We start from the raw sequence: 23,823 nt of genomic DNA, 5'->3' as shown, positions 1-23,823 counted from the left end.
GCCCTGCTGCTCTCCATGGCAGGAGGTTAAATTGACTCCGTTCAGCCCGCACTTTTATTGGCAGAAATCACGTGAAAGCACTTAGAAACAGCTATACTGGGGAGTTTGATCAGCGCACCATAAAGAGAGAGGCAAGTTAAGGCCCTGCTGTTGATCAGGAACATCTTGTTTTGTTTCCATGGAGATGGAGGCGGGGGCAGGCAGCGAAGGGGAGTTTTGGGGAGAAGAGATATGTGTATATGTGTGGCTGAGTCCCTTTGCCATTTTCCTGAAACTATCACCACATCGTTAACAGGCTATACCCCTATATAAAATAAGAAGCTTAAAAAAACAGAAATGACAAGATGAAAAAGCAGAGAGAACAGTTAGGTTTGTATTAAACTAGGTCTAAGATAACGAGAGCTATCATATTGTGAACCTGCCCCCATGACTGGAGGTTGCGGCAAACTGCGCCCTCCTGATTATCCTAGTAAGCAAGCTGAAGGGACATTCTTGGGGGCAGGATACCTCTCTGCTCCGCTTCACTGCCTGCCCTTGCCTCCGTCTCCATGGAAACAAGATGTTCCTGATCAACAGCAGAGCCTTAACTTGCCTCCCTCTTTATGGTGCCGCTGATCAAACTCCCCAGTATGCTGCTGCTGCTAAGTCACTTCAGTCGTGCCCGACTCTGTGCGACCCCATAGAGGGCAGCCCACCAGGCTCCCCGTCACTGGGATTCTCCAGGCAAGAACACTGGAATGGGTTGTCATTTCCTTCTCCAATGCATGAAAGTGGAAAGTGAAAGTGAAGTCGCTCAGTCGTGTCCGACTCTTAGCGACCCCATGGACCGCAGCCCACCAGGCTCCTCTGTCCATGGGATTTTCCAGGCAAGAGTACTAGAGTGGGGTGCCATTGCCTTCTCCCCCCAGTACAGCTATTCCCTTATGATCTCACAGGACTTCTGCCATCATTGGCATTATTCAGTGCGGGCTGAAAGGAGTTATTTTGTCTTCCTGCATGGAGAGCAGGAGGGCCCCCTGACTTCTGCTTGCCAAATTATACGTGTCTGTCCTTTAATTAGACGGGTCTTTCCCACCCGCTGTGCTGGACGCGGCAGGTGGCGCTGGAACAGGGACTTGAAGTCGGGAAGTATTCCTCCCGAGGGAAACACTGAACGTGAAGACAGCGAGCGGTAAGTGAGACGCCTGGATCGCGACCAGGCCCTCAGACTCCTAAGGGTGGGACGTCCCTTGCTGTCTTACAAAGTCAGGGTAACAATGGGGAAGGATTTGACTAAAGCTGAGAAACCTTATCTCCAGCTTTTCAGGCACCTCCTCCGGACTGCTGGAGCGCAGGTGAAAGAGGAGTAATTGATACAGTTGCTGAGAGGTAGTTAAATATAAATTTTGGTTTCCGGAAGAAGGCACTCTAGACATTGAAAATTGGGATCGAGTGGGAGAAAATTTAAAAACAGCACACAGGAGGGGGGACCGCATACCCGTGACGGTATTTGCGACCTGGGGTTAGTGCGAATGACTCTACACCCTTTACAGACTGAGAAACCACGTGAAAAGGCGGTGTGCTCGGGTGGCGGCTCGCGTTAACCCTTCCGCCCCTTCACCATCCAAGCCTGAGGGCGATTTTCCACCACCGCCGCCTCCACTGGGTCCAGAAATGTCTCGGGAGGATTAGCCGCTGACTCGGTTTCAGCAGGCCACGGCCTATGCCCTTCCTATGGGTGCTTTGGTCATGAGGACCATCTTGCTTTCCCTATCAATTACAGGCCGGACCCTAGTAATCCCTCTCAGGTTACTGCAACCGACGAAACTTTTGACATTAAGGTTTTAAAGAAACTAAAATCTAGTGTTAGGTTGAATGGGGCTAATTCCCCGCATACACAGAAACTATTGGAAATTTGTTTGCGTGGGAGACGGTCTCTTTAGGATGTTAAAATGTTAGCTAAAGCTGCTTTCAGTGGTCTCCGATATTTACAATTTTTTGCCTCTTATACTGAGTTGTGCTAAGGGCAAGCCGGTATTAATTTGGCCAATGGACGTAATCTTCCTTTTGAAATGCTCACAGGCACAGGGCAATATAGCAGTCCAGCAGCCCAGTTGACTTATGACGGTACACTGGTGGGAGCTTATGAACAGATTGCCAAACGCTGCCGAAGGGCGTGGCGGACAGGATCAGACCCCGGCGAGCCTACCGGCTCATTTGTTAAAATATTACAGAGACCCGGGGAAGACGTCACTGAATTTGTAGACCGGCTCTCATCTGCTCTCCGCCTTCAAATTCCTAGTCCTACAGCGGAGAATGAGTTGTTAAAACAATTAGCCCATGAAAATGCCAGTGAAGATTCCAAGGCAGCCTTTCACCCTGTTCGTCAAAATGGCAGCCTTGCTGATTTTGTCCGAGCGTGTCAAATATGGGTACACAGGCTCACAAACAAACCATGCTAGCTCACGCAATCCGTGCTGCCTTTAAAAATAATTTTAGCTCTTCCCCTGCCAAATGCTTTCAAGGTGGGAAGCCCGGACATATGAAAAACGATTGCGCTTCCCGGCCCCAAACGGGTGTTACAATGCCTCCGCCTACCGGTGACAGTAGAACACCAAGACTGTCCTCGGGTGCCAGAAAGGCAATCACGGGGCCAATCAATGCAGATCAAAAGTCCATAGAAACGGTTCCCCTTTACAGCCGGGAACCGGCCAGCTGGGCCACCCCAGGCCCCACAAACAATGGGGACGTACGCGGTGAGGACCTCCAGCGCACCCTTCAGCCTGTCTCCAGCCTCTCAGCCACTGCCAGCGGAAGTGCTGGGTTGGACCTCCCAATCCGAGTAACTTCAGATTATTGAATCAGACCGCCCCTATAGCAATCCCTACTGGGATCAGAGGCCCCCTTCCACCGGGGACTGCAGTACTCATTCTGGGCAGAAGTGGCCTTATTCTTAAGGGCCTCCAAATCCTTCCTGGCCGTATTGACCCAGGCTATTGAGGAGAAATTAAAGTAAGGTCTCTCTCATTCCTTCCATGTCATTCCTCAAGGTCAGGGAATTGCTCACTCCCTTCTCTTGCCTTGCCATGCCCCTAACAATTCTAATCCTGTCACCAGACGAGAACAAGGATTGGGGATCACAAATGATCAAGTAGTGTGCTTTACTCAACAAATACTCTCAGATGGGCCCCACCTGTAAGGTTAAAATTCAAGGAAAAACCTTCTCTCAGATACTGGAGGCTGATATTTGCATCATTACTTCTCATTAATGGCCAGATGATTGGTCCTTGACTGAACCCCAGGGAAAAATCTCAGGCTTGGGAGAACCCCAACAACTTGCTCAAAGTGCAACAGTTCTTTCTTGCCTAGGGCTGGATAAACAACTCGCTCATTTCCAACCTTTTATTGCAGACATTCCCTGTAATTTATGGGGCAGAGATCTGCTTACCCGATGGCACCTAGTTCTCTCCAACAAGGGAAAGACAAATCATATGGCAGTGAGAATGGGGCATCAAGCAGGAAAAGGGCTAGGAAAGAATTTACAGGGACACCCTTCTCTTTTACCTATTCAGCCCAAATTGGACAGAAAAGGGCTAGGCTATAAAAATTTTTAATGAGGGCCATTGAAGTTTGTCTGCCACCACACACGATACCTCTAATGTGGCTTACATCTAAATCTGTTTGGGTGGATCAATGGCCTCTAACAAAGGAGAAACTTATGCTTTTACAAGCCTTAGTAGAAGAACAGTTTCAAGCAGGACATATAGAGGACAGTACTAGTCTTTGGAATACTCCAGTATTCACAATCCCTAAAAAATCAGGCAAATGGAGATTGCTTCATGATCTTTGAGCTATTCATGCAGAAATGAAACCCATGGGGGCCTTGCAGCCTGGACTCCCATCCCCTTCGGCCATACCTCAGGATCAGTTCTGTTCAGTTTAGTTGCTCAGTTGTATCCAACTCTTTTCGACCCCATGGACTGCAGCATGCCAGGCTTCCCTGACCATCACTAACTCCTGGAGTCTACTCAAACTCACGTCCATTGAGTTGGTGATGCCATCTAACCATCTCATCCTCTGTCGTCCCCTTCTCCTCCCACCTTCAATCTTTCCCAGCATCAGGGTCTTTTCAAATGAGTCAGCTCTTTGCATCAGGTGGCCAAAGTATTGGAGTTTCAGCTTCAGCATCAGTCCTTCCAATGAACTTTCAGGACTGATATCCTTTAGGATGGACTGGTTGGAGCTCCTCACAGTCCACTGGACTCTCAAGAGTCCTCTCCAACACCACAGTTCAAAATCATCAATTCTTCAGTGCTCAGCTTTCTTTATAGTCCAACTCACATCCATACATGACCACTGGAAAAACCATAGCCTTGACTAGATGGACCTTTGTGGACAAAGTAATGTCTCTGCTTTTTAATATGCTGTCTAGGTTGGTCATAACTTTCCTTCCAAGGAGTAAGCGTCTTTTAGTTTCATGGCTGCAGTCACTACCTGCAGTGATTTTGGAGCCCCCAAAAATATAGTCTGCCACTGTTTCCCCACCTATTTGCCATGAAGTGGTGGGACTAGATGCCATGATCTTATTTTTCTGAATGTTGAGCTTTAAGCCAATTTTTTCACTCTCCTCTTTCACTTTCATTACTCTTTAGTTCTTTTTCACTTTCTGCCACAAGGGTGGTGTCATCTGTATATCTGAGATTCCCACTGTAATTCTGGATCTTAAAGATTGTTTTTATACAATCTCCTTAGCTCCACAAGACAGAGAGAAATTTGCATTTTCAGTACCCAGTATTAACCAACAAGCTCCCATGAAATGGTACCAGTGGAAAATGTTGCCTCGGGGTGATGAATAGTTCTATGCTCTGCCAACTGTATGTGGCTAGCACTCTGGAGTGAGCTTGAGCCCTCTATCCTCAAGCCAACATCATTCACTATGTGGATGACATACTCTTAGCTGCCCCAGAGGAGTCTCTCCTAAACCCATTTTTTTCACCAAGTTCAACATGACCTTATATGATGGGGACTACATGTAGCCCCTGAAAAAATTCAAAAAACAGCTCCCTTTTGCTATTTAGGTTATCGGGTTTCAGAATGCCACCATTACACCCCAGAAAGTACAAAACATTAAATGATTTTCAAAAGCTTTTAGGAGATATTAATTGGTTGTGCCCTGCCTTGGACATTCCTACCAGCCTCACTTGAACACCTCTTTGAGACTCTTAAAGGGGACTCAGCCCTTTCTTCCCTTCAAACTGTGACTCCACAAACTAAAAAGGAACTTGATATAGTAAATATTGCCATTCAAAATGCTCAACTTAATCATATTCACTATGATTATCCCATTCTCTTCATTGCTATAGCTTCTCCAGAAGCCCCTATAGGAGTTCTATTCCAAGAACAGCCCACATTTGACATCATAGAATGGTTGTTCCCACATGCTCAGGAGGGCAAAACCCTGTTGACATACATTACCCTCGGGTCTAATTTAATTATGCAAGGAAGGAAATGTACTCACCAGTTGACTGGCTTTAATCCTCAAACTCTCCATGTTCCATTTGACAAAATTCAACAACAGCAACTTTGGTAAACTTGCTTATCATGGCAGATTGCCCTTGCTGATTCTGTGGGCATTTTAGACAATCACCCTCCTGCACATAAATTATTACAATTTATTTCCCTAACTTCCTTTGTGTGGCCCAGAGTCACCAAGGCCACACCTATCCCAGGTGCTCCTACTTACTCTACAGATGGCTCTAACAATGGCTGCTGCTAAGTCACTTCAGTCATGTCCGACTCTGCGACCCTATAGATGGTAGCCCACCAGTCTTCCCCGTCCCTGGGATTCTCCAGGCAAAAATGGCAAAGGAGACATTACTGGTCCTGACGAACGAGAAACTCTAGTTACTTCCCATACCTCGGCTTAGCGGGTGGAGCTAGTAGCAGTAATTACAATACTTGTATTTAAGAGGAGAAGGCAATGGCACCCCACTCCAGTACTCTTGCCTGGAAAATCCCATGGATGGAGGAGCCTGGTGGGCTGCAGCCCATGGGGTCTCGAAGAGTCGGACATGACTGAGCGACTTCACTTTCCCTTTTCACTTTCATGCATTGGAGAAGGAAATGGCAACCCACTCCAGTGTTCTTGCCTGGAGAATCCCAGGGACGGGCGAGCCTGCCGTCTATGGGGTCGCACAGAGTCAGATACAACTGAAGTGACTTAGCAGCAGCAGCAGTATCTAAAGATAAGACCCCTATTAATATTGTTAGTGACTCTGCCTATGTTGTTGGAATGACCAAGTCTATTGAGACTACAAAAATTAAACAAGTTAATTCTGAGGAATTATTCCTATTTCTCCAACCTCAAAAAGCCATTAGTTCCTGTTTCTTTCCTTTCCTTTCTTTCTTTATTACACGTAGTCGAGCTCACTCTCCCCTCCCTTGGCAATTCTCAGGCTGATCTTTTAACAATGCCCATTTTTAAGCAGGTTTACCAGTCTCATCAACTTCTTCAGCAATCTGCCCGGTCCCTTAGACATCAGTTTAACATTACTAAACCCCAAGCAACACAAATTATTCAAGCCTATCCTTCCTGTCAGCAAGTCAGTGCTTATTAACCTCCACCGCCTGGAGTTCACCCCGGAGGGCTTACTCCAGATAAAATCTGGCAGATGGATGTGACCCATTTTCCTGAGTTTGGATGCCTTAGCTACCTCCATATTTCTAGCGATACTTATTCTCACATGCTTTGGGCTTCTGCTCATCCTGGTGAAACCACCATTCATGCCCAATGCCATTTATTAGCCGCTTTTGCTCATATGGGCATTCCAAAGAAACTTAAAACCAACAACAGGCCTGCTTACATAAATAAAGCTCTTAAAACCTTTTGCTCTCTCTAGTCTATTAGTCGGAGAAGGCAAAGGCACCCCACTCCAGTACTCTTGCCTGGAAAATCCCATGGACGGAGGAGCCTGGTAGGCTGAAATCCATGGGGTCGCTAAGAGCTGGACAGGACTGAGCGACTTCACTTTCCCTTTTCACTTTCATGCATTGGAGAAGGAAATGGCAATCCACTCCAGTGTTCTTGCCTGGAGAATCCCAGGGATGGGGGAGCCTGGTGGGCTGCCGTCTATGGGGTCGCACAGAGTCGGACACGACTGAAGCGACTTAGCAGCAGTAGCAGCAGTCTATTAGTTACTCTACAGACATCCCATGTAACTTGACTGACCAGGCTACTGTTGAACGAGCACATTATTTTCTTAAAAATCAACTTTTAAAACATAAAGGGGGAATAGCAGGGAAATCTCCACCTGGACGTCTGCATCTGGCTCTCCTAACCTTAAAATTTTTCACAACAGATGATCAAAAATCCACCCTGTGTGAGAAACACCATTCACATACCCCTTCAGTGCAACACCCACAGGTCTGGTGGAAGGCGCCAGAAGGTGGTCCATGCGAAGGGCCGACCCCCTCTACCAACCTGGGGTGAGGATATGCTTGTGTCTCAACCATATCAAGGCCCTTGTTGGATACCAAGCATGTGCATGAACCCCCCATTTGCACCATGGGAGATGTGGGATCCCACAGTGAGCATGGTGATGGGTGACCCAGAAAGTCCAGAGGCTACGCACTCATCAGGCACCTCCTGTGACCTGGGGACAACTGAAGAGACTCAGTCAGAAGAGTGAATAGATGCTCCTGCACAAACACTTAAGACCCCCGAGACCGTGCTGCTGGCTATGGTGGCATTGGTCTCCCGGGCAGTAACTAGGACAGATGCTGATTTGTTTTGGACTTGTGTTCCAAACCCTCCATCAGCTAGACCCTTAACCTGGATTTACCCTTCCCCCCCAATTTGGGCCAATGATTCCCACTGGTTCCCTGATCCTAATGGGGCACCTCCAGATTTAGTACAAGAAGGAGCCTTGTATAATTATTCTGGATTGACCTCCTCCTTGTCACTTTGTGTAGGCAGTGGCTCCAATTGCCTTAATGTCCATACTCAAACTTGGATAAATATTGTGCCCACACATGATAATCAAACAGCTCAAATATACACGATATTGGCTGGAAGTATTATAAAGGGCAGGACCACATGACCTGTAGCCTCTGTCCTGGGATCCACCCATTAGAAGACAAAGTATGGGATGCGTCTGAACAGGGGCTGCATTGGGAGGACAGTGTGGTCCCTCGTCCTCATCAGATTCGTGCTGCCAATCTTACATTTTATGATTGAGGACCTCACAGTCGAGCCCTTGGACGCAACTGCATAGCCCTGAAACGGCAGTCTGTGCCTGTGCAAAGTAAAACATAAGCATTTATTCAAAATTCCGGTCCCATTGTTCGGCATGAAGGCTGCTCCTAAGATATAATATATTGATACTAAAAATGGAGAAGGCAATGGCACCCCATTCCAGTACTCTTGCTTGGAAAATCCCATGGACGGAGGAGCCTGGTAGGCTGCAATCCATGGGGCCGCTAAGAGTCGGACAGGACTGAGCGACTTCACTTTCCCTTTTCACTTTCATGCATTGGAGAAGGAAATGGCAGCCCACTCCAGTGTTCTTGTCTGGAGAATCCCAGGGACAGGGGAGCCTGGTGGGCTGCCGTCTATGGGGTCGCACAGAGTCGGACACGACTGAAGTGACTTAGCATTAGCCTACTAAAAAAATCGAGTCCTTTACACACGCATATTTGAAAGGTCGCTCTCCCCTTCTATCCAGTCCATATTTCTGCTAGCAATTAGTCTAAAAACAAGGATAACTACACTCTTACGACCTTAGGAGTCACTGTATGTGGCTTTCACACAAGTGTTCTTAGTAGGGAATCCTTACATTAAAAATGAAAATAATATATGGAATGTGACACGTACATCTTGCAGACTGTATCACTGCATAAATCATGCTGTAATACAGCGCAATTCTGTGCTTGTCCTTCAATGCATGCCCGCTGCCTGGCTTCCGGTTAACTTAACCGAACCTTGGGAGGCAATACCTGGCGTGCATTTAATTATCCAGACACTTGATTCCCTGGTGCATTGCATTTAAATGCTTTTTGGGGATGTTGATTGCAGGAATTATATCCTTGTCGTTCTAGTGACTGCTACTGCTGTTGCAACCACTGCCCTGGTATCGACCGTGCAGACACAGCACCTTGTCAATGACTAGGTACAAAATGCTTCCTACGTGTGGAATACTCAGTTAAGAATTGACACCCGATTTGAATCTGAGTTAGCTGCTACTAAGAACACACTGCTATGGGAGATGGGATGGGAGAACAGATACAGAGCCTACACTTAACCAGCAACAGTTTGTTTCCCACTGGAATGTTACTCATTACTGTGTTACTCCCCTTAAATATAATGACTACACATACCTGGGATTTGGTTAAAAAAAAAAATCACCTCCAAGGAGCTTGGAGCAATGTGTCACTAGACATCGCCCATCTCCAGGAACAGGTTACCATAACCAGTCAAGCCCACCTTCAGGCCACCCCAGCCTCAGAAGTTCTGACTAAAATTGAAGATTCTTTCCAAAAACATAACCCACTAAATGTAATCAAAGGCTTCGGAGGAGGTTTACGGGGAACCTGAGTACTAATGCTTGTGCTTTACTCCTTCTCATAGTCTGCAGATTCAGCCTCAGATCAAGGAGATAGTCCCCTGAGACTCATTGTTATTGACCACGATGGCCCTGCAGTCAAGACAAAAAGGGGGTGATGTTGCAGCCTGGCGGAGCAGAGACCAGAACCTGCCCCATGACTGGAGGGTGCAGCATATCGCACCCTGTGATTGTCCTAGTGAGCGAGCCGAAGGGACATACTCTCTGCTCCACTTCACTGCCTGCCCCTGCCTCCGTCTCCATGGAAACAAACCAAGATGTTCCTGATCAACAGCAGGGCCTTAACTTGCCTCCCCCTTTATGGTGCACTGATCAAACTCCCCAGTATAGCTGTTTCCAAGTGCTCTCACGGGACTTCTGCCAATAAAAGTGCGGGCTGAAAGGAGTCATTTTGTCTTCCTGCCATGGAGAGCAGCAGGGCCCCTGACTCCCCGCTTGCCAAATTATACGTGTCTGTCTTTTCATTACTCGGGTCTTTCTCACCCGTTGTGCTGGACACAGCAATTATCGAGCATTCCCTCTATGGATGTATACCCAAAACAAATGGAAATAGTATTTCAAAACAGTGTACAATATTTGTACACATATGTTCATAGCAGCATTGTGCCCCATAGCTGAAAGACGGAAGCAAACCAAGTGTTCATCCACGAAGGAGTGTGGTCTGTATGTACAGCGGAATATTGTGCAGCCTTAAAAGAAATGATTGGGAATTCTGACTCAAGCTACAACACTGAGGAGTCTTGAGAACATTATGGTAAGTGACATAAGACAGTCACACACACACACACAAATATTATATGATACCACTTCTATGAAGTACCCAGAGTAGTCAAATTCGTAGAGACAGAAAGTAGAGTGGTAGTTGGTCTGGGGCTTTGGTGAAGAGGAGAATGGGAAGTAATTGCCAAATGGGGACACAGTTTCAGTTTTATAAGATGAAAAGTTTTCTAGAGGTTGGTTGCTCGACAATGTAAATACGATTTACTGAAAACTCTGAAACGGTTAAAGTAGTAAATTTTGTCATGTGTATTTTAACAACCATTTAACAAAATTGCTGCCAATGATAAATAATAGGGCGAGCTTCACAGAGTTGCTGGGTATAATGTATTGCAAGGTGGTTTAATATAAATCACCATGACGGCCTCCTCCATGGGTACCAAAACCCACAGGTTCTCAAGTCCCTGATGGTCTCTTCCATATTCAAGGAGGAGGAGCCTCCAATTATGGGGTGCTGACAGGAGACTGAAATGAAGTGGCCCGCATATCATAAATCCTCTATGTGGGCAATCTTTGATACTGTTTGAACTCCAGACAAAAAAAGAGCATCCAGATTTGATCCCATCTCCCACACCTAACCTGTTTCCCCTCAACACAAACATACACAGCTCCCAGCTCCTGCTTTCATCTGGAAAACGGGTCTCTCCACCCTCAGTCAGGGGCCAGGCTGACCCCCTGCACTCTGGGGTTGCAGAGGTCTCTTTGGGAGGATGTGAACTCAGCGTCCAGTCTCCTCCAGGAGAGCATGACCCAAGACTTATTGGATCCTTGGAGCAGAGCCTGGAGCACTGGGTCAATCAGGGAGGCCGAGTTTAGCCATGCAGGGTAGGAGCTGAGGCACCTCCAAGAACCAAAATGGGGAGTCCTGAACACAGAAGACAGTCCTGAACCCCTGGGTTGTTGGGGTGGAAATGGGGCTGGATGGGTGGGGAGCATCTGCAGAGTTGCTATCAGCTTGACTCCTCTGTGGTTACACTCAGGGGAGGTTCCAAAATTTTGTGTGTGTGGTAAAATACACATAACATAAAACTGACTAGTTTAATCATTTTAAGTGTGCAGTTCAGTCACATTAAATACATTCACTTTTTGTGCAACCGAACTCCAGGACTTTTTCCATTCAGCAAAATTGAAACTCTGTACCAATTCAACAAAATTCCCTCCTTTCTCCATTCCCAGTTTCTGGCAGTCACTCTTCTACTTTCTGTCGCTATGACTCTGACAGCTCCAGGTTCTTCATTTCAGTGGAATGAGACAGTATATGTCCTTTCTGGACAGGCTTATTTTACTTAGAAGAATGTCCGCTAGGATCCACGTTGTAGCATGTGTTAGAATCCCCTTCCTTTTTAACGCTAATAACACTCTATTGTGGGCACGTACCACATGGGCTTAGCCATGCTTTGATCAATGGGCACTTGGTTTTCTTCCATGTTTTATTGTGAGAAATGCTGCTATGAACATGGATGCACAAATGCCTCTTCCAGAGTGTGGTTTCAATTTTTCTGAGTACACCCTCCAAGGTAGAATTGCTGGATCATGTGGATCTAAGATTTTTACCTGCTTGTGATGGAGAAAATGTTGACATATTGAAATATGAGGAAGTCAATTTGACTTATGCATGGTTCAGCTGGAACTTTGTGTGAATTAAAACAGCCTGTCAGACCCTCACAGCTCATCTTCTTTAACCACTGAGGTAAAGAACATCTGTTTTGAAGATAAGAATGAATAACTCCCTTCTCATGGCGTCCACGTTAACACTCCCTGGAAGATAAGGTTCCCTTCCCAGCCACCAGCATACAGTTCGTTGCCTCACTGTCTATGTACTCAGTCTGTCTCTTTGGAAATCTTGATGGAATACACCCTGTCAGGATGATGTGTGTTCTTTGTTTGGATGAAGTATAAGATGATGCTGGAAACTGTGCTTCAGTGGAACAATTCCCCAGAGCTATCTGAGAGTCTGTCTCCCAGACTATAGTCCTCATTTTGGCTCAAATAAAACTCTTGCTTATTCCCGTTATATTGATTATTTTCACAAACACTTGAATTCATATGATCATCAAGGACTCTGGGAAAATAGGGCTATAAATCTGGGGAACCCACTTAAACCCTGATCTCACCTAGTCTCTTTTATACTACTTGACTCCCCACAGTCTTCACATGATCTGAGACACTCCAGTGTGGGGGGACCCCAACCCCAGCTGGACCCCAACAAGGGGAAGGGGAGCTTACCATCTCCGATGTGAATTCAAGCAACGAAAGCATTTAACAAGCATCATGCCTGCATCCAGCCTTGCACAAAGAGGATAAAGGGGATATGACTTGGTCCCCTTCTTCAAGGAGCTCCATTTGCTGGGAGAGCTGAGGACATAGGCAGAGAAATGACACTTGATCTAGGAGGTCAGGAGCTCTGCTCCTCATGAAAGAAAACCTGGAACAGGAAGTGGAGGGTGAAGCAGGGATGGGGGTACTGCTGAAGGGCTGACTAGATTCTGACCTGCATCAAGTGACCCACATGCTGAAACACTGGGCATACACCTTCATAATGGAGCTTAGATGAAGTGGTGGACTGTTAGATTAACATATAAAAAATTGAAATAGTTGATGTAAAATACTTAAAATTTTTTTTTTAAAGCCAACCACACAAGATGTAATGGAGTGGCCTACGCTGTGGTGGAGACTTTAGGTCTTTTTTAACGGCTGAGTAGTTGTTTCCTATGTGCAGGTTAGTATTTTTATTTCTTCCTCTGGTTGCTGATTACATTGTGATAATTTCCTGGTGAAAATGTATCTTGCTGCACACTTATGAAGCATGCATTTTTCTGTATACATATGATATTTTAAAAAACTTACATAAAAATTGTAAGACTTTAGGAATTCCCTAGAGGTCCAGTGGTTAGGACTTGGTGATATCAGTCCTGTGGCCCTGGGGTTCATTCTCTGGTCGGGGAACTAAGCGCCCACAAGCTATGCTCTGCAGCCAAAAAATGTGCAGTATTTAAAGTCGCTTTGTCTGTTGGCAAAAAATTCATGGCTGTAAATGCATCCCACACTCATACTCCGTAGAGGCTCAGAGTGTCCTTGAACCAGCAGATCCTTCAGTGCATGGAGGGATTCCATACAGCATCTACTTCCTGCGGTTAAGATGACCCAGCACCAAGGATGTTTTTGTCAAGAGTCTGGGAGGTGGAGGCTGGTGGCTGTTGCTCATTGTTCTCCTCCAGGCTGTGTCGGATCCCATATCCAAAGTATATGACAGATCCTAGTAGGGAAATGAGATGATAGGAAGGGAATTTAGGTGCTCTCCCCCCTTATAAGTGCCCAATAGGCCTCCTGTCATAGCATCTGACAGTTTAGGGAGAGGTGGTAGGAAAAGGGTTAGGTTCAGTCACTCAAGGGGTCCTATTTTCCAAGGAAGCCTCTTACCAATTGCTGCCCAGATGCCAAATAAGGCCCAGGTCCCAGAGGTCGTCTGCATCATCAGGTAAATGTTCACGAAGATGCTGACCAGTGGGAGGACAGGCAGAGCAGGGACCTGTGGGGCAGAGTCAGTTCATCCCTGAACACACCCCAGACATCTGAAAGGGAGACACTACTCCATGTGGATGGGAGATTCCATTATTACTGGGGATGTGTTCAGTGCCTCTTAGGTTGGATTTGTAAAGCATTGAGTGTGGATCAGGGAAGAGTCCAGTGGTTTCAGTAACTCCCCTTCTTCCCTGGTCCAGCGAAGGATGTTTAGACCTCAAAGCATGCAGACTTCATAAACTAAAGGTGGATGTTTTGGGCACATAAGATCACCTACCTTAAAATAAAGATAAGTGGGGTCCTGGGGCTGCCTCCAGATGATGACCGTGACCCCAGTGATGAGCAGCAGCAGCAGCACAGCCACTGTTGTGAGCCCGGGGTCTCCAGAGAACACCTGGCTGGACCACTGGGCCAGGAGCAGGCTCAGGATGGTCAGCAGGAGAACTGCAAGGGTCAAGGAGGAGGAGAACAGGCTGGACTCAGAAGACAAAGATGTCAGGACCTGGGGTCACACCCCTCCCCCGGCTGCCCACAGCAGGAAGGGCCATGATAAGTGTCCTCATCAATGAAAAAGATACATTTCCACCCTACCCTGCCAATATGAGAATGCCATCAAAAAGAAATCCCACTGCTCACCAATCAGGGAGGCACATCCATAGACAATCTGCCCAGATTTCCGGGTGGGGATGGTGCTGGGAGGGAACCACAGACTCTTTAGAATGTTTGAGGTTCCTGCTTCAAGTCCAGAGTCCAAAGGACTTCCTTCAATTTCAGACTTCATCTCAATTTTGTCTTCTGTTTTCTCCTTCTTGCTTAAGATCTGATATGGCTGGTATCTGAATTAGAGGTATTACAGCAATAATAACAGCAGCTCCTACTCATCCAACATTGGACAATCTAATCTATCTATTCCAAGCTAAGTGGACCAGGACATTTAAAAAGCAGCAGGAAGGCAGAAGATAATTACCTCCCCATCAATCTCCAAGAGCCCAAAGCCCCCAGTCAAGGTGTAGTGGGGTCTCACCTGAGGACAAGCACAGAAAAAATCACCAGGGAATAAGCAAGCAGGGTCCCAACAGATACAAGATCCACAAGATCCATGAACTCGAAGAGTAATGCCATGACCCCTGGAGTGACGGCATAGACAAGGTGGGGAAGGGAGAGAGTGAGTAACTGCTGCAAGTTTGGGAAGTTGATTCAGAGAAGGAGTAGATTCTTTTTATTCACCTGCAATGTTTCCAGAAGCCATGATGGCCATGACGGGGGTGCCTGTGCGATCATAGATCCAGGCAAGTCCCTGGAAAAGGAGCCCATCCTTTGCCATTGCGTAGATCAACCGAGGCATGGTGAACATGGTACCCAGGAGGCTGGGAGAGGAAATGGGGACATGTGAGAGGACATGGAGAAGCAGGAGAGGCCAGGGCATCCTCTCCCTGGTCTACATGGGGTAAGATGTCTTTCTCTCTTGTCTCTCAATCCCAAGGGCTGGGATACCTGAGCATCTGACAGTAGATGGGTAGAAAACCACAACACTGACCTGGATGTAAGAGCACAGAGGGTGCCAACAGCCACCACATATCTGGCAGGGCCCCACCCTACATGGAGAAAAGCCTGCGGCAAAGGACTCTTGGGCTGAATCTGGTAGTAGGGTACCATGGGGGTGAGTGCCGCTGAGACTCCAAAATATGCCAAAAAGCAGATGAAGAGAGAAATCATGATGCTGAAGGGGATGGAATGCTGAGGATTTAGGGCTTCTTCCCCTGCAGGAAGGGCGGAAATGCTGAGTCAGGAAAACATACTGGGATGAAAGCACAAAATCAAATTCCCTCTTGAATCTTCAAGAACAGGCTAACCCACTACCAACCCCTACACCCAAGAGAAGCCCAAACTGTGCCCAACCCTCTGGTGGGACACACTGTGACCACGTTACCTCTCATGGCAATGGAATCAAAACCAAGAAATGCGTAGAAACATGTTGCTGCCCCATGGAGAATTCCTTCAAAGCCAAAGGGCATGAACCCTCCAGAACCCAGAGGGTCAAAGCTATGATGAGAGAAGGAATGAGGAAGGACATGGGTGAGATGTGTTGAGCCATCTCTACTGGACTCCTCCCTTAATACCACGAATCCTGGACCCTCATCACTTGGATCCATCAGCCCAGGTCTCTTTGTTGCTGTTGTTTTGTCACTAAGTCATGTCCTACTCTTTTGCACCCTCCTGGACTGTAGCCCTCTAAGCTCCTCTGTCCATAGGATATCCCAGGCAAGAATACCAGAGTGGGTTGCCATTTCCTTCTCTAGGGGATCTTCCCAACCCAGGGATTGAACTTAGGTCTCTGGCATTGGCAGGCAGATTCTTTACCACTGAGCCGCCAGGGAAGCCCTGGTCTTTTAGTCTTCATATTTCTGGCTCTGCACCACCTCCCCCAAGCATTGCTATGGCCAAGACCACCGTTCCAAACTATAAATGTCAGTGGATCCAGATGCGTTCAGTTTGTAGTCCTGTTCTGTGAGCTCCCAATTGTGCAGGTCTCCTTTAATGAAGCCAGAGAGGATGATAAAGCTGAGAACCAAAATGTTGATGACTGTGAACACTTTGTTAACCAGGGTCGACTCACGAGCTCCCAGGACCAGTACTCCTGTGGGAAAGATGGAATACGAGACATCCAAAACAGCTAAATCCATAGTCACAGAAAGCAGACTAGTGGTTGTCAGGGGTTATGGAGTTAGTGGTGGTGGTGGGCGAATGGACAGTGACTGCTCAGTGGGTACGGTGTTTCCTTTCCGGGTGACAAACATATTTGGAACCAGGTGAAGGTGACTGTTACCTAACATTGTGAGTGTACTAAGTCCCACTGACCTGTACATTTTAAGGTCATTAATTTCTTACTGTGACAATCATCTCACAACATATACCTCTACCAAATTGTCATGTTAAATCCAAATCTACCAAACATCAGCTTAAATTTGTACAGTGTTGCATTTATAGCTAAATAAAGCTGGGGAAAATAGTTTGTTTAATTTATGCTATGTTATTGTCTTCTCAATTAAAAATACATCTTTGTAAGGTCTCAATCAGTTCAGTTCAGTTCAGTCACTCAGTCGTGTCCAACTCTTTGCGACCCCATGAACCGCAGCATGCCAGGCCTCCCTGTCCATCACCAACTCCCAGAGTTTACCCAAACTCATGTCCATTGAGTCGGTGATGCTATCCAACCATCTCATCCTCTGTCGTCCCCTTCTCCTCCCACCTTCAATCTTTCCCAGCATCAGGGTCTTTTCAAATGAGTCAGCTCTTCACATCAGGTGGCCAAAGTATTGGAGTTTCAGCTTCAACATCAGTCCTCCAGTGAACACCCAGGACTTATCTCCTTTAGGATGGACTGGTTAGATCTCCTTGCAGTCCAAGGGACTCTCAAGTGTCTTCTCCAACACCACAGTTCAAAAGCATCAATTCTTCAGCACTTAGCCTTCTTTATAGTTTAACTCTCAATAAGATCTCAATAAATGATTTTCAGCTGGGGTTGACTTTGTATGCCAAGTGACATTTGACAATGTCTGGGGACATCATGATTTTCACAGTTTAGGAGGTGTGTGTCACTGGTATCTAGTGAGTAAAGTTCAGAGTTGCTACTCAACATCCAATGAGTGATGAGTTTTTCTAAAAAACCCAAATTGCACACCCCCACACCTATGAATGATCAAGCCCCAACTGTCAGAGGTACCAACAATGGGAATGTCTTGCCTTCTTGTCTTTCATATCACAGACCCTATTTTCCAGTCCTCATTCTCCATCATTTTGCCACCCCAAGCCTTTCTCACCTCAGCTTCTGCTCTGCACCTGACTTTTCCCATCCCATCATCCCCTCTCACCTGTGAGCAGCAACACCAGGCCCAGGGCGACAAAGTCTGCATAGGTGGGCAGGAAGTAAGGCACATGCAGAGAGAGAGTTCCCTGTAACCCCTGAGAGATGTGGTTCCCAGTCAGGCTGTCCAAGGCGGAGCTCCAGCCCCGGGCTATACAGGCGGTGCCTGCAGTGGCAGAAGAAGGAACATTCACTGACAAACATAAACCAATTCCTAGTATGGGCCATGGGCTATATTTTGTTTTGGAGGAACTCAAACAAAATACGTGACCTCAAAGAGTTTCTTTTCATGAGTTGGCATGGGAAGACCCAGATGATTCATAAAATAAATCAACTATTTAATATGCTAGGAGGAGATTAATGTTATGTAAGAAAACATAATAGGAAGTTGGAACCAGGAGGGCTGGAAGGTGTGGATTGAAATATTAAATCAGATGTAAAGGAAAATTCCATGAAAGAAACAGTTGAGCAGAGACTTCAGTATGGTGAGGGGATGAGCCCGTGGGTCATGCCTCCCTCTTGGCCACTGCCTAGAGTCCCCTTTCCTTGTGGGCTCTTGGTCCATCAGTTAAGGAAAGCAGGGGAGAGCTGAGAACAATGAAGTTGTGGAGTTTTCCTGCCACAATTATCCACTTCCCCCTAAAGGTGGATAATCAAATTCTCATGAAAGAGTGAAGACCTAAACCCCACCTCCTAGAACCTGATCTTAAGCCCCACACTGTCCTCCAATCCATCCACTCACCGATGACCAAGGACAGGATGAGGTTCCAGCCAGTGATGAAGGCGCAGAGTTGTCCCATGGTAATGTAGCTGTAGAGATATGCAGAACTGGAGCCTGGTACCCGGGCCCCAAACTCTGCATAGCAGAGCCCAGACAACACACAGGACAGGCCAGCCATCAGGAAGCAGATGACAGTCGCTGGTCCAGCTCTCACTTTGGCCACTGCACCAACCAGGATGTACACGCCAGCTCCCAGGGTTCTGCCCACACCCAAGGCCACCAGGTCGAGGGTGTTCAGATGAGCTTCGGGACTCTCAGACTCTGCTCTGACCTCCAGCGGCCGCCTGTGGACCAGCTTCTGACTAAATTGGCGAACATACTGATGCAGCATCCTAGACATAGCTGACAGGTTACAATCTGCTGAGAAAATAAGATGCCGGGAGCCGGTGAGGCATTCCACTCGTGACAAAGGTCATGAGGAAGGAGGCTCGGCATACGCAAAGGCGGGATCGAGCCTCAGGAGTCCGCCCGGATCTTCTCGAGCATTTTCCCCCAAAAAACCAGAGTCTGCCTACTTTATTGCTTTGTGCTCTCACCTCTGACTTTACTGGGGACTGTCCCCTACCACCATCTCTCTCTCTCTGTCAAAGAGTTAACTTACAGCTCCAATTAATAAAGTTCCTGGGCAATTAGGAGTGTTTAAATCCAAACCCCTCAGATGGCTCTCTAACTCGCCTGACAAGTTTACCCAGACTCCTGCAGCTATGCATACGATTGTTTACAGTCTCCTAGCCTCCAGAGGCACGGGAAGCTTAAGATATTCAAATAGCTTAGAGCCTCTCAGAGAGTTAAAAACTGTCAGAATAAACTAGTAAAGGATTTCATTGATGAGTCAATGCTTGTTGCCAAGTTTTCACATCCCCTGAATTGTATCCTTGAATTTGTATTAATTAATAGTTGGTATATAGAAAAAATAAGTAGTGGCCTTGGTGTTAGTAACTTTAGACCCTTAAGGTAATAAATTCTTTCCTTTGTTGTAAACCCATTACACATCCGCCCTATAGGAATGCAATTTTATCTTTGGAAGATGGCGCCAAACCTTAAAATAATTACTCTTAGAGAAAATAAGTCTTTGTTGATAAGTCCTTGTCAAGAGTCATAAAATGTTAGTAGGCCTTCTGGCCAGAAGATGATGTAAATCACCTAAACCATTTGTATACGATAAATTTGCAGGAAAGAAACCCTGGTTTTTGATAAGAATCAAAGACTGCTGACTTTGCATCCCCTATTATCCTCTATGTGTAACTTAGGGTATAAAAGCCCCTGTTAAAAATAAAGCTACGGGCCTTGTTCACCAATGCTTGGTCTCCCCATGTCATTCTTTCCTTTAACTTCCGGCTGAAGTCTCCATCTGGAGCGTGGATATCCTCTGCGACCACTTACTTGCCTGGGCTTCTAAGACCCACTCGAGAAGGTGTCTAAGGTGGGGCACCTTTCGCTATTCGAGAGGGCGCCTGTGGCCTCCGTGGTCAGAGCTAACCTGGTGTCACGGGTTATATTGATTTTCCGCGTAAACCAAGCTACTCAGCCTCTTTTCTCCACTGAATTTTCCTACTGAGCTATCCTCATTCTATTACTCTTTATATCTCTAATTACCATTTGAATAGGTCGCCAACGCCGTCTCCCCTTCGAATACCCTGGATCAGCCGGGGCTGGTCCTCGGCAATAAGACACAAAGCCATCAAGAAGATCCATCTGCCACTGGCCCTGGGAGTCCAATTCCACAGAGCAATGGAGTGATTAGGAGAAGTTGGTCAAAAGACACATTGAGCAAGTCTTCCGTGTCTGAGCTTTGGATTGTTAAACTCAGGGAAGACTTTTAATATGTTTCAAAGTTACTGGAAGTGTAAGAGGATTTAGGAGAAGAAAACATGTTGCATCAAAATGTGCCACAGTACTGAACTGGATGCTTAAAATATTTTAAGATGGCAAATTTTATGCTCTGTGGTATTTACTTCTGTTTTCCTAAATTGCTGCCATGGTAAATAATAAAGCCACCCTCACAGAGTTGCTTCACAGAGGGTTGTAGCAAACCTCATGGTAACTTAGTATAAATCACCATACAGTCATCTCTACAGTCACCAAAACCTGAGGATTGTCAAGTCATTTATGTCGTCCCTGTATCCACAGAGGAGGAACCCACAGATATGGAGGGTCAACAGTATACAGGAGACTAACATCAGTATTCACATCACAAACCATGTATAAGGGGAATCTTCACTATTGTTTGAGCACCAGTCAAAAAAGAGTCACAGCCTGCAGATTTGATCTAACCTCCCAAATCCTACCTCTTCTCACACAAACATAGACAGGTCCCAGCTCTTGTTTTCATCTAGAAAATGGGGCTCTTCACCCTCAGGCTGGAACCGGGCTGACCCCTGCACTCTGGGGTTGCAGAGGTCTCTTTGGGAGAATGTGAACTCAGCGCCCAGTCTCCTACAGAAGAGGGTGATCTGAGACTTACTGGATCCTTGAAGCAGAGCCTGGAGCACTGGGTCAGTCAGCGATCCTGAGGGTAAGCCATGCAGGGCTGGAGCTGAGACATCTCCAAGAACTGAAGCAGGGAGTCCTGAGCACAGAAGACAGTCCTTACCCCTGGGTTGTTGGGGTGGAGATGGGGCTGGGTGGGCGGGGAGCATCTGCTGTGTGGCTATCAGCCCTGACTCTTCTGTGGTTATCCTCAGGGGGTGGTTCCAAGATGATGATGATGATGATGATGATGATGATGATGTGTGTGTGTGTGTTAAAAGACACATAATATAAAATTGACTAGTTTAATCATTTTAAGTGTGTGGATCAATCACGTAGGGCTTCCCTGATGGCTCAGCTGGTAAAGAATATGCCTTCAATGCAGGAGACCTGGGTTCAATCCCTGGGTTGGGAAGATTCCCTGGAGAAGGGAATAGCTACCCACTCCAGTATTCTGGCCTGGAGAATTCCATGGACTATACAGTCCATGGGATAGCAGAGAGTCAGACATGACTGAGAGACTTTCACTTTTCAGTCAAGTTAAATACATTCACTTTTTGTGCAAACAAACCAGGACTTTTTCTTCTGGCAAAACTGAAATTCTACCCATTCAACAACAACCCCCCTTTCTCCTTTCCCAGTTCCTGGTAATTACCATTCTACTTTCTGTCTTTATGATTCTGACCACACTAGGGACTTCATTTCAGTAGAATCAATCAATATTTGTCCTTTCCTGGAAGGTTTATTTTACTTGGTAGAATGTTTACTAGGTTCATGCATGTTGTAGCATGTATTAGAATCCTCTTCTTTTTTTAATGCTGAAGAATACTCTATTGTGGGCACATACCACATTGGCTTTTCCATTTTTTTTTTTTTGATCAATGAGCACTTGGGTTGCTTTCATGCTTTATTTATTGTGAAAAATGCTGCTATGAACAGGAGTGTAAAAATATCTCTTCCAGAGTGTGTCTTCAATTCTCTTGGATATAGCCTCAGGAGTAGAATTGCTGGATCATATAGTTCTAGGATTTTTATCTGCTTGTGATAGAGAAAATGTTCACATATTGAGGTATGGGGAATTCAATTTGTCTTATACATGGTTCAGTCTGAACTGTGTGTGAACTAAGACAGCCTGTCAGTCCCTCACAGCACATCTTCTTTAACCACTGAAGTAGAGAGCATCTGTTTTGAAGACAAGGATAATAATTCCCTTTATGGCATTCATGTTAACGCCTCCTGAAAGCTAAGATTCCCTGCCCAGACACCAGGGTCCTATAGTCTCCCTATGTACTAAGTCTGTCTCTTGAAACCTTGAAGGAATGTGCCCTGTTATATTGATGTATGTTCTTTGTTTGGATGAGGATAAGAATGTGCTGAAATCCATGCTTTAATGGAGCAGTTAGTCAGAGCTATTTCCGAGTCTGTCCCCCAGACTCTAATACTTATTTTGGTTCAAGTAAAACATTCCTATTTTCATTAGAGATTGTTTATTTTCATGCATACTTGAATTCTTTTGATCATCATAGACATTAGGAATAAAGGACTATAAATCTGGGGATATGCCACTCAAACCATGCTCCCTCCCAGTCCTCTTACACCACTCAGCTTCCCATTATCTGCACATGACCTGAGAACACTCCAGTGTGTGTGTGGGGTCTTCCCTGGTGGCTCAGTGGTAAAGAATCTGCCTGCAATGCAGGAGAAACAAGAGACTCGGGTTTGTTTCCTGGGTTGGCAAGATCCCCTGGAGGAGGGTGTCTTGCTGATCCTATTCATGACATCAGTTGTCTCACTGTTCACACTGTTCACTAAACCCAGGGTAGGCAAGGCATGAGCTAAGAAGCTGGAAGGAGATGCGAGGAGTCACAGAAACTGCAGACACATTTATTCTTTCCTGGCTGGCATGGCAGCCATAACATAGCCTCTCTCCTGGCTGATGCAGCAGCTATAACCATAATGTGGTAAAATGGAGCCATAACATAACCTCATATAACATGACCATGATGTTGCTGCAATGTGGTCCTCATGAAGAAGCAACCAGGGCTTTCATGGTGAAGCTCTTACAGGTGCCTATGACCAGCTGAGTATGTCATGATGCATATAAGTACTTTAAGTGATCTCAGCTCTTCAGTTCAGTCACTCAGTTGTGTCCATCTCTTTGCGACCCCATGAACCACAGCACACCAGGCCTCCCTGTCCATCACCAACTCCCAGAGTTTACTCAAGCTCATGTCCATTGAGTCAGTGATGCTGTCCAACCATCTCATCCTCTGTTGTAACCGTCTACTCCTGCCTTCAATTTTTCCCAGCATCAGAGTCTTTTCCAATGAGTCAGTTCTTTGCATGAGGTGGCCAAAGTATTGGAGCTTCAGCTTCAGCATCAGTTCTTCTAATGAATATTCAGGACTGATATCCTTTATGATGAGCTGGTTGGATCTCCTTGCAGTCCAAGGGACTCTCAAGAGTCTTCTCTAACACCACAGTTCAAAAGCACCAATTCTTCGCTGCTGAGCTTTCTTTGTGGCCCAGCTCTCACATCTATACATGACTACTGGAAAAACCATAGCTTTGACTAGACAGACCTTTGTTGGCAAAGTAATGTCTTTGCTTTTTAATATGCTGTCTAGGTTGGTCATAGCTTCTCTTCCAAGGAGCAGCGTCTTTTAATTTCATGGCTGCAGTCACCATCTGCCAAGATTTTGAAGCCCAAGAAAATAAAGTCTGTCACTGTTTCCATTGTTTCCCCATTTATTTGCCATGAAGTGATGGGACAGAATGCCACGATCTTAGTTTTTTGAATGTTGAATTTG

At 46.2% G+C, this 23,823-nt stretch overlaps 1 protein-coding gene and 1 long non-coding RNA gene across 2 annotated transcripts; one reads left to right on the top strand and one right to left on the bottom strand.

The window, feature by feature from the left end:
* The first annotated feature begins 769 nt into the window (after positions 1-769).
* LOC133231034 (uncharacterized) lies at positions 770-10,045 on the top strand. Its single transcript, XR_009731017.1, has 2 exons — positions 770-1,171; positions 9,605-10,045. It is a non-coding gene; the product is annotated as an uncharacterized LOC133231034 (long non-coding RNA).
* A 5,530-nt stretch (positions 10,046-15,575) lies between these two features.
* Positions 15,576-18,884, bottom strand: LOC133229474 (cationic amino acid transporter 3-like). The gene is made up of 3 exons (XM_061385842.1): positions 18,506-18,884; positions 17,771-17,956; positions 15,576-16,536 (listed from the first exon to the last, which is right to left on the bottom strand). The coding sequence occupies exons 1-3, from the start codon at positions 18,882-18,884 to the stop codon at positions 16,334-16,336; spliced, it is 768 nt and encodes a 255-aa protein (XP_061241826.1). The 3' UTR covers positions 15,576-16,333.
* Positions 18,885-23,823: the final 4,939 nt, after the last annotated feature.

Source organism: Bos javanicus, chromosome 18, assembly GCF_032452875.1.
Source record: "Bos javanicus breed banteng chromosome 18, ARS-OSU_banteng_1.0, whole genome shotgun sequence".
Classification (NCBI taxonomy): domain Eukaryota; kingdom Metazoa; phylum Chordata; class Mammalia; order Artiodactyla; family Bovidae; genus Bos; species Bos javanicus.
Note: the sequence above shows the minus strand (reverse complement) of the source record. Positions and strands in the feature narration are given on the sequence as shown.

Bases quoted from the DNA above. Each gene is read 5' to 3' on its own strand.
- LOC133229474 (XM_061385842.1), bottom strand. From the start codon at position 18,884: ATGTCTAGGATGCTGCATCAGTATGTTCGCCAATTTAGTCAGAAGCTG. The intron at 17,957-18,505 runs GTGAGTGGATGG...TATGTTTGTCAG, and splicing joins CATCCTGTCCTTGGTCATCG to TGAATGTTCCTTCTTCTGCC. The intron at 16,537-17,770 runs GTGAGAGGGGAT...TCTTTCCCACAG, and splicing joins CCTGGTGTTGCTGCTCACAG to GAGTACTGGTCCTGGGAGCT.